The 11,089-nt window shown below is 37.8% G+C and overlaps 1 protein-coding gene across 1 annotated transcript in view; it reads left to right on the top strand.

The window, feature by feature from the left end:
• LOC104161276 (spondin-1-like) overlaps window positions 1-6,569 on the top strand; it is a gene marked incomplete at its 3' end in the record, with an annotated part of 7,192 nt that extends 623 nt beyond the window's left edge. The window contains exon 2 of the mRNA XM_009699639.1: window positions 6,441-6,569. Coding sequence (XP_009697941.1) covers window positions 6,441-6,569 — 129 coding nt within the window. The remainder of the gene's footprint in view (window positions 1-6,440) is intronic.
• Window positions 6,570-11,089: the final 4,520 nt, after the last annotated feature.

Raw genomic sequence — 11,089 nt, forward strand, 5'->3', positions numbered from 1 at the left:
TCAGCAGGAGAGAGGAAACTTGGAGCTAATTGTTCTTGCCCTGAAATATGAATGTTAATATAATGAGTTAGCATATGGGCAAACAGTGATGCAGCATGCTGCCAACTTCCCACATTTTCCACTTATGTTTATCCCACCCTGATTTTTTTTTTTTTTCTGGGGAAGTGAACAGATGGTTCAAACAGAAAAGAGGCAGAGACAGTGCTGATGACCACTGTAAATAAGAGACGGAGGCATTCAATCTCTGCTGAACATTTCACATACAATCTTTGAAATTAATGTCCAAAGCACATTTCAGTGTATTTTTCTAATTAACAGGCGAAGGCACTTTTTGGTCACTTTTCCTGCCTTGCCATATTATGCCTTTGGAAACAAACCTTCTTGGAGTGTACTGTTAACTTTGTATTTTAAAAGCACTTTGAAAATAATGTGGACATTTTTAGCTACCATAACTAATGTACTTTATAGGCATCACTTTGGAAAACAAATTTTGAGAGTTTCTTCTAAGTGTTTCTGCTGACCTTCCTTAGATTCAATGTAAAGAGCAATGTTTACCCATTGTATGAACATGGGAATCTTGGTATAGATAGGGAGAAAAAAGCGTGCACATAGCATAATCATCATGTTCTCTTAAAGGCTGAAAAATACATCTGCAGCAGTGGCTAACCTGTTTAGAACATCAGCCTGTAACTTTGCATGATTTCTGATTAATATTTTTGTCTCAAGAATTGATTTATTTTAATGTGGTGTGAGGAAATGCACATTTCCCAGAAATTGGTTAACTGGTCCACGCATTAGGATTAATATCTTGAGTCTGAAAGATTCCATGTTGCATGTCAGTTTGATACATCCACTAAGCTGGATAAAGAGAAGTGTCAAGTTCTTTGACAGTGACAAAAGTGAACGTCCTTAAAAAGTTTTGAAATTTACTTCTGAGAAAGCATTATTGGATATTTTCAGATGTTGGAATCTTCTACTAAAGAAGTTTTTCTTACATGGAAATTTAAGAGGAAAAATCTCCTAGAGGAATTAGCAGAACTAATTTTGTGGAGATACTAGGTCTTGGTGTTAGAAACTCCATTAATAAAATCATTTGTGTGTGTGCATATATATATTAGTGTGTATGTATGTATCTTCTTGGAAATGAGAAAATTACAACTAATAATAAAAAGTTAAAATGCAGACCAAAATATATGCCCAAGTATTTGGTATTTAAGATTAAAGTATTCAGGTGACAGATGGGCTTATCTAGGTAGTCCTTTAAGGACCGAATGGTTGGAAGAACATAAGTATTACCATAACATATATGTTGTCTATGGCAGTAGTGAAAGCTAGCAGCATTACAGAAAGTTTCAAGAGCTTATTTTCAAAGGAAATTCTGGAACTTTCTTATTGTTTTATACAAAGGTTAGGAAATCCAACTAATGATAAAAAAATGCAGGTTTATGGCAGTTCTGTGAGGTTTTTTTTATCTGTAAATTACTAGATGTACAACGCTGCAGAAGATTTGCACAACCTCCATTGCATTGGAGCCAAATGTGCGTGTTTCCATGGCCCCTGTTTGATTTAATGCAATCTGGATCCTTGGCACATTTCCTAGCAGGCTCCTGGAATAAACTAGGATTTATGCAAGGTGGATAATGTGGGAATTAACCGTATATACAAATGCCATACTCCACCAAATTGGTGGTGTAGAGACATCCATTTATGTTCATGACTCTCTCGATCATTGGTTGACATGACACCCACGTAAGACCCTCAAGCTGCAATGCCTAGAGGAAAGGAGCTGCACCCCTGCAGTGTGGGAATCGGAAGACACCACAGTTCACAGCTGCCATTTGTCTTTGGGAAAATTCTTACGGCTTTCCTGCAGTTACTCACCTTTAGATCAACCAGGATCTACTTGCCCTAAGGGGAAATCCTGGGTGGATCTATGTATATGAAATCTTTGGTTTTCCACCTCTCCAGAGCTGCGATAGAGGAAATTGGCCCTGAGGACTGAATAACCTCTTTGGATGAGTATGTGCCTCCTCTGATTTGCAAACACTGGCAGCAGTAAGTAAGGAAACTTTCTCCTGTTTCAGGCAATTAAAAATGAGGTAGCAGCAGGGCTCAGGAGCCATCCTCCTTTCCTCCATCATGTCTAAAAAAGCAACAATGGCTATGGGCTTCGTGATGTCCCACGGGGGAGGTGATATGACTGATTTCTAACATCTTATTTTGGACTCTTGATGCTGTAGCCTGTAAGTGGCCTTCATCTACTTGGTCTTTCAAGCTGCAATGTTGTTGCCTCTCCCCTTGAGGAGCAGGCAGTCAAATGCATGCAGTGGGCAGGTCTTTCCATAGTACCAGATTTGTGGGTACACCATCCCGGGATTGAGGTCCTCTCCTACTTGCTGGTTAACTTAGACCTTCATGTAGCTGCTCTTGCTTCCACTGAAGGTCAAAGTTCCCATTGCATTCACAGGGCACAAATGAGCCTTAAGTTTAGATGGTGTTATGGGGTAATGATCCTTGAAAGTACTCAGTCCTAGCTTTATTGATCTGTAGAGTTAAGTTAACAATTGCATGAGATTTCCATGAAAAATGGGGTAAGTTTCATCCTAATAAAAATATAAATGAAATTGCTGCTAAAAAAAGCAGTAGTATGTCCATTTCACATGCTAACGTGCAATGTACATAGTTTCTTCCATAATTTTCTGAAACTGTTATTCTGTTGAACAAAATGAGAATTTGACCGTGTAGTCCTTAGCTATACCTTCTATGAGGATGCTGTTTCTGTTTTTAATGGAATTTCCACTTGTAGGTCTGTTCAACTCCGTTTTCAAGGACAAGCTCGGTTAATGTTACACACTCCATAGCTCAGAGACGAAGGAATGTTGAATCTTTTTCTTTCTGTTTCTTTCTTCCCCCCAACATGAAAACACTCTTTTCTATACTTTACATACTTTACCTCATTCTGTAAATATTTTAGCGATTCTTATGTTTCACAAATTATGGATAAAAGTAGATATTAAAAGTGTATTTGTTGGTACTTGTGCAATGTACAACACAGGATGTGCTGTAGCGTAGGATGTGGAAAGTCACATTTCCTGCCTGAAACCAAAGGAGCAATTGCTTTGATCACCCCACCTTTAGGTGGGGACACTGGGGAAAGAGGAGTGCGTTGAAGGTGTGTGCCAAAGTGCAACTTGTAAGGTAATTAGAGATTTGCCGGAGGGGATGGAAGCAGACAAAAGTAACTGTTGATATGTAATCTTCCTATTAAAGTAAAATCCTTAACTTTGAGATTTGCACTGAAATTTAACTGATCTTTATGGGAAATTCATAGTGTTCCATGAACATTAATTAATGTGAACGCAATATGAGCAATACTCAACTGTTCTTTAAAAGGGCACAGGGTTCAGCCCAAGAAGAACTCTCAACTCTTACACAATGAGGAGCCACTACCTCTTGTGAAACCCAGATGTAGTCTGGCAACTTCCCACTGCTGCCTGTGCAATGCAAACCTCCTTTATCTGTGCTGAAACAATCAGTCCAGTCCAGTGGCTACAGAACCATCACCGTAACAAGACTCTGCGATTAGGAGTGTCTCAAAGCCTTGCACTGCGATGTTCTCTTAGCATACTGGATAGTTCAGAGAAGTCACAGAAATCTTTTCAGGTCAGGTGTTAACGTTTGTTCTGGCCTAGCTCAGCAGTGACCAAAGCGCACGTTCATCTTAGCGTCCTGCAGGTCATCACCCTCCCAGCCCCTCACTTGTATCTGGGTGTCCCTGCCACTGGCTGGAGCTCTCCTGGGGCTGCACGGTGCTGCTGCTCAGGGACTAGACCCAGCTGAACTCTCCTGTGGGTTTTTTTTTTGTTTGTTTTGTTTTACTTTTCAGCTGGCTGTGTTCCCTGGTTCAGCTTATGGCCCAGCTGCGTGGATGCGGGTGCTGTACGAGTGGTGCAGGGTGGGGGAGGGCAGGATCACTCATGTTGGAGGAAGCATGGATTTATTCTCATTTAAAATGACTGTGCAACCACAGCATGAGTATTGCTAACCCCAGGCATTCAAAAAATGAGTCAGGCTTTGGAATTACCTTACTTATTTTTTTCTTTTTTGCTGATGGCTTTTGTAGCATTTCAGATGTCCTCTATTTTATTGGTAGGTGTTTGTTTAGAATTTTGAAAACTGTTTGATCTAGTCTGTAAATTTGTGAGGAAAAGGATGAAAACTGTTGAGTCAATTCACAGCTGGAGTCTCTGTTTGCATGCATAAGTATGTAAGTGTTTCTAGTGTAACCTTTTACTCATAGTGATTCAGAGTTTTGAATTACATATAATATATGGAAAAATTGTTGCATGTAAAAGACCTTTAAGGCAATTAATTTCTAAGAATTGGTGTTCAAGCAAGTATAATGTGTTCATCCTTGTAGAGTTCAGCAGTGTGCTGCTCTCAATTACTGCAACTGAGAGTCTAGCTGTGGATTTTCATTTAAATAGAACTGCAGAAGTTTGCAAAATTGGACTAATAATACTATTTATTGGGCAGATAATGAATTAATGAATTGGAGCAATACTTAGAAGTGCAACCAGAAATTTTAATGCTATTAGACTACTATTTGCTTCCTGTATATAAATTGTGAAAGTCTCTTTCTCCCCCAAAATGATGAGGTTTAACCTCATAATAAGGTTCCATGAAATGAAAAGTGTGCTGAAAAACTTGAGAGGTGGGGGACTTGCTATTATGCCCATCACTACTCTAGATTTGTACAGCTGTTTGCAGGTGTACAGGTCTAAGCATGGCACTTACAAAAGAGTTTAAAAACTGAAATTATTCTCTCCAGTCCACCTTCTTTCACATACAGTCAGAAAAGTTAGGTATTTGTGCAAACACCGTGGTTTTTAGACCCAGATACAGCTGTATAAAGCTAGAAATCTTCAAATATCCTATTTTATATTTTTCTACTACTGAATTTCCAGATCAAAGAGCTCTCCATATGTTCCAAATGAACTCTGGGCCTGTTTTGAAATCTGTATCTTTTAAGGGCAATCTGTCATTTTTAGTAATGTGATTCAACCCCTCATAGTCTATTTGTGTGAGAGGGAGTCTCTTGTGAATACTCGTCTATGAAACAGCATTGGTAGTTGCAGTTTGCTCAGGAAAACTCTGGGTGGTCTTCAGTTTTTATTGTGCTAGTCAGGGTTTGAGAGTGTGACAATAGTGTACTACAATGTTGTCTGCATTATGCTTAAAGTAAAAGCTACTTAAGAGTGTTAGTAGTCCAGTTTTCTATCTCTTTTCCTTTAACTTAAAAAGAATTTTTCCCTAAAATTCACTTCTGTTTCAGAAAAGGATTCCTATAAGGTGTTGAAAAGGGTTCAGTAATTTTAAAACTCCCCCTAAAGTCCTACCTCTAAGCTCTGCCTCTTTCCATCTTCCTGGTAGTGTTCAAAAGAGCCACAGCTGATGTAACTCAAGTGTTGCTGGGTGGTGCTTAGGTACTGATGATGGTGAATGGAAAAAAATCATACAAAAGTATCTTGCAGTAGCAGAAAATGAGGGACGTAATCCTGATGCTGAGCATGGTAAAATCAGATTAGTCAGCATTCCGTTATTTGTTCTGTGCTGGTGGATCCAATGACACCTTCCTGATCAGGACTGATATGTGAAGAAGGGTGTTTTGCTGATGTGTAGGATGCTTTGGCAATCAGAGCTGCTAACACAGTCTTTAGAGGTCAGCTTCAGCCATGAGTTTTAACTTTGTGTCCTGTTCTGTCTGCCCTGAGGTTAAGGGAGAGGAAGGACAGTTTTAGGGTGACCATCTCCACCAGCTGGAGTACTCTGTCAAGTGTAGCTGAGCTGAGGCAGGCAATATGGTCATCTTGCTTTACAGGTAAAGAACCTTTCTGTGTACTAAAATGCCTAGATCCTTGTCTAAGCTCAGAGCAGGACAAAAGCTGAGGCCAAATATTCAATTTAACACCCCCCCCCCAAAAAAAAAAAAAAAACCCAAACTGACAAAAAAAACCAAACCTCGAGAAAACCCTAAAGAAAAAACAAACCCCAAACAAGCGTGTCCCTGCCCCCAAAACATCCCCACCAACAAAATAACCCTTCTGTAGATCTGAGCAGATTAGCGATCTACTTTTTAACAAAAAAAAAAAAGAAAAAAAAAAAAGGAGGGGGGGGGCAAAAAAGAGGGGAGTTGTGTGAAAAAAAATAAGTAGCGGAGATATTTCACATCATGCCAGGGTTTTTCAGTTTACGTGGAAACTTGGACTTTAACATTTTTGTATTCTGGCTGGCTCTGCTCCATGTTGTTAGTGCTCTAGCTTCTGTTAATACCGACTTAAAACACACACCTTTCAAGTTGAACTGTGAAATGATATGCAAGTGGCTGATTTCACAGTCAATATTATGTTTTCATTGTTTCTCTGTTTGTTATATCTCAGTGACACTTTCTGCTGCCACTCCTGCTTACTTTCGAGGATTCACGTTAATTGCTCTCAAAGAAGGAAAAGAAGGTGACAAAGAAGAAGACCATGCAGGCACTTTTCAGGTGAGAGAACTTTCCCTGAGCTGTACATCTAGGCATCTTCCTTACTGTATGCTTGGTTCACACAGAGATTTTATATGCACAGCAGAATGCAGACTGTGCTTAAGTAAGCAAAAATATTTGTGGATGTTGACATGAGAACAACATAGCATATTTTATATTCCATGCAACCTCTTCAAGAGGTCAAGGCTTTTGTACCTTGACTTCAGCTTGCCTTCCCACATTCTTACAGTTAAACATGAGCATCAGTTATTTGAACTAGAGCCTAGGATACCTGAATTTGTTATCCAAAGTGAATATGAAAATTGTTTTATTCACATCTTCCTTTTTGTATTTCTTTGCCTAGATATTTTTGTCCATTCAGATGTAGATTATGACTATGAGAAGTGTGTTTGCCACAGCTGTAATGACTGTTTTATCAGTCAAAATTAGATTCTGCTGTTTTATTGATGCTCAGTAGTACTTTACTTAATGAACACATTCAGTGGGATGAAATGTTCTTTATTAAAAGGATCAGAATCCAGAGTGATGATTCACAAAATAGTATTTCCAGCTATTTCAAAATCACATTGCATGAAAAGAATTCTGGAAATTGAGAATATGCATCGTATTTATGAAAATAGGTAGAAATTATGTAGGTTTGTTGATTCTCAGATGAGGCATTGTTTGCTATTTGACTTTCCAAACTTAATCAATATTATTCAACAATATTTCTATAATTTACAGGATGGGTAATAATATTGATACTAATTTTAATAAAGATTTATAGAAGATTTTACTTGCCTCAAAGCAGCATTTCTAAGTTTTCAAGGGAAATACTCAAAAGTTCTAATTTTGATGATCTCCAGGGAGACAGAAATCAACTTAATCCTAGCATCTCTTCCTGAAGCATCTTCTGTTTTTTGTATCTAGCAAATATGATGCACGAACTCAATATGTATTTGCCCTGTTTTCCTATTGAGTTTACCTAGAGGCCTCTTTCTCGTTTTCATACATTTTGTAAGAAAATCTAGAACAAGTGAGAACTTATTTGATGTTGGAATAACACTATCTTCCTTAAAATTACACAATTTCATAATATTATTTGGAAGAAATAATATTAAACTCTGTTTAAAGTGGACAATTTTTTTTTTAAGAATAAGCTGACACTGAAACATCAGCTACTGTTAACAAGTAGAAATGGCGGTGCTTCGTCTATTTTAAAAGAAACTTTTCACCATTCATTTCTGTATTTCAGTTGTTAACATCTCTATAGCTGTGGCTATTGGGAAAGACCTAGCCTGAGTTGTGCCATTATGGCCAGGTGTATGTCTAACTCACAATGTAGCGAGAAAGTCGCTAAGCTTTGCTGAAGTACAGAGGAATTTTGAAGTCAGCAGAGTGGGCTGCAGATGGAAATTCTATATAGATCAAAAAAAAGCCTAATGGATCTAAGTGGAAGGAAGGTTGTTTAATTAGCTTTATTGTATGGATTACAATCAGAAATCAGTATTCTAATTGGTGGATGAGAGTTTCAAATTTTACACATTAGTAAGTTTGTATTTCTGTGGCACAAGCAGTACTTGTGCTCATCCCACATTAGCACAATTAACTGAAGTTCATTCAGATAACATCTACCAGTTCTGCCTGTGTTGATACAGATTTAAGATTTAAGTATCCACTGAATGCTTATAGTGATAAATACCAATGTCTCTTGTATCATGGCTAGGTGCTAGTAACTAGAGGAGGAAAAAAGATGTTTATTTCAAGGTTTGCACTGTGTTTTTATTACAATATGAAGATCCTAATGGTGTCTAAATAGCTGTGCAGAGTAAAAAAACAAACTGTGTATACAATAACTTGCATGCCACTCGCAGTGAAGTATTTTCTGTGCTCAGATGGAGAATATGTTATTCAATGAACTACCTAGTGGAACAGAACTCAGTGAAAATTCCTGAATAGTGTCAAGACACTAAATGCTACTTCTGGACTATTGGCCTAAGCCTATATGAGGAGACATATATACTGTTCAAATAACAGTCAAAACAAATCACCTGAATACACTGCATGAAGCAAAGTGCCTCATTCATATTAGCAAGACTTTGCAGTACAACCAGGATAGAAAGAAATGAAAATTGACCAAATACGACATATGCTTTCTCCCCATGCCTCAGAGACTGTAAACAACCATATTTTCAAGCAGATGAGTGCCACTTTCAAATCATGAAGTGTGGGTTGCAATGTCTTTCATGGGGAAAACCTGAATCCACACTCTGCACTCAGGTCAAGATCCCATTGGAGCTGTGGCTTCTATTTTGCACAGCTGTTGAGTGTTAAACTGATCAACAGGTATAATGCTTCAAAGTACTGTAGAGGGGTATGTGCTGTAGTAGCAAGGTGTTAAATAAGGACTAACATCTCAGTGACTGATATGGACATAGTACTCTCGGCCTGGAAAAACGTTTTCAGTGGTCACAGTCGTGCTGCAGCCCACTGCAAAGGATGAGCGTGCGGTAAGTGGCTGCCACGAGTTTGCCCTGCGAGGGCTTTGCTCTGCGTTTTACAACCTCCTTATGGCTCATTTACTCTTGTCTGACTCTGCAAGTAAGCAGGTATGGTCAATCTTCATTAATCATTAAGCTGCAGGGTCTTGATCCTATAAATATCACAGCGGTTAAAATTCTTGGTCGGACAGGTAGTTTTTTCTGTACTTTTTTGATTATCCTTATACTTGTCATGGAGTACAGGCCTTTAGAGAAGCGTAGTTTGGACTCTACCATTCTAAATCTGTTTTCCTCTGAGAAAACAGACTTTTAAATCTGATTTTACTGTTGTTTGTTTATTTAATGCAGCCAAACTTCTTTTCCTTTGTCCGTGTAGCACACCCAGGGGACAATTTGGCTTTAAAATAAACAAATCACACTGTCTCCCACAAACATGCAAACATATGTTAAATAGCTAAATTAAATATGGTTGGGGAATTAAAGATGCCAAATTCAGACATAGAAGTTTGGGAATATAATAATACGGCTCTTACTTATGCCAGCAGTAATTGTACAACTCAGGGGCGCAGTGCGGTACTCTGCAAGCTCTGGATATCATGTCCCATTGGCCTCTTTACACAAACCATTCCCAACTATTGTCAGGCAGACTGCTGATCTTTCTCTTTTATAATGTTTAGCAACAGTCTGCAAATTGTTTGAAGGCAAATTATACTCGAGGGCAACAATCATGCCCTGATTGACTATAGAATAATATCTATACAGGCCATTTTAATCAACATATGTATGCAATGTAATAGATTTAGTCTGGTAAATAATGTAGAATAATAGAAATTTAGTGCTGAATCTCATGTCATCTATCTTCCTCATTCTCTAAGGAAGAATAAATATTCCAAGACAATTCTTGGTGGATGTTTTCTGAATCTGTTCTGAAGAAGTGTTCAACAACAACGAAAAATTTATCTAAGTTGCCTGTTTAAACACTTCAATTTATTATATTTTATAAAAAATTTAAGGAAAACTTTGTAGAGCTTTTACTAACGTCTAGACTGAGCCTTCAGTAATAATGGTTAAATTGTTCTCTTATCAGATTATAATCCTAAATTAAGAATATTCGTGATATCTTATGAGAGAGTTATTCTGAAAGTTTCCCTTATTCTGTCTCCAATTCTACACACTCTCTACCTGTTTCTTATTAAAATGTTCATATTTTCATTTTTAGGACATCTTTTTTCAATTTTGCCATTTCGGCAGTCAAGTTGAGACTTCAATCTTATTTATATTCCCCAGAATTATACACAATAGTCAATCTGGACCCCAAGCATAAAATCATATAGAATTTAGATAAAATAATCCTTTGGAGTATCATAATTGTTTCCCTTGTCTTCATGCAGAATTCTCTAAGTGTATGCAACTTGCTTTTATTGCAGGAGCATCTCAGTATTGTACAGGGAGTCCATGATTAACTCCTAAATCCTTTCCTGCATGTATTGCTGCCTACGTTGTGATTCCTCATTTTCTATTTGTGCATTTTATTCCTTCTAAGTGTAGAGCTTTGTTGAATTTATGAAGAAAGTTCTGAACTACAATCCTATCCTTCAAAGTGCTCACCATTCCTCCAAAAATTGGTGCTATTTGTGGACTTTATAAACATAGGCTTGACAATTGAACAGTCAATATAAAATACTGTGTGCATACGTGACCTGCTTTTCTCATGTACAGTGATAAACTGAGTTGTAAATTAGACACTTTTCTGTATTGTTTTGGCATAATCTGTTGTTAGATTCTTGTGTCCACTATATTTGTGATAGTTTAGTGTTAAATGCACTCATCATAGTAATGTTCCTGGCTGGAGGTGCCCTTTTGACTTTCTTTGCTCTAGAGTGAATCAAGAAATTCTTAGTTTACGTCACTGAATTTAACAACCCACAGGTGCAAAACCAATGTAAGAACATAGGCAGGCACGGCAGTAGCAAGAGTGAAGGTTTCACTAAAAGTATGATATTTATAAAAGCTAGGGACATGTGCTGAAGAAGAAAATATTTAAGGAAAATTGGGGTAGTAG

This window comes from Cariama cristata, unplaced genomic scaffold, assembly GCF_000690535.1.
Source record: "Cariama cristata isolate BGI_N322 unplaced genomic scaffold, ASM69053v1 scaffold20664, whole genome shotgun sequence".
NCBI classification, from domain to species: Eukaryota; Metazoa; Chordata; class Aves; order Cariamiformes; family Cariamidae; genus Cariama; species Cariama cristata.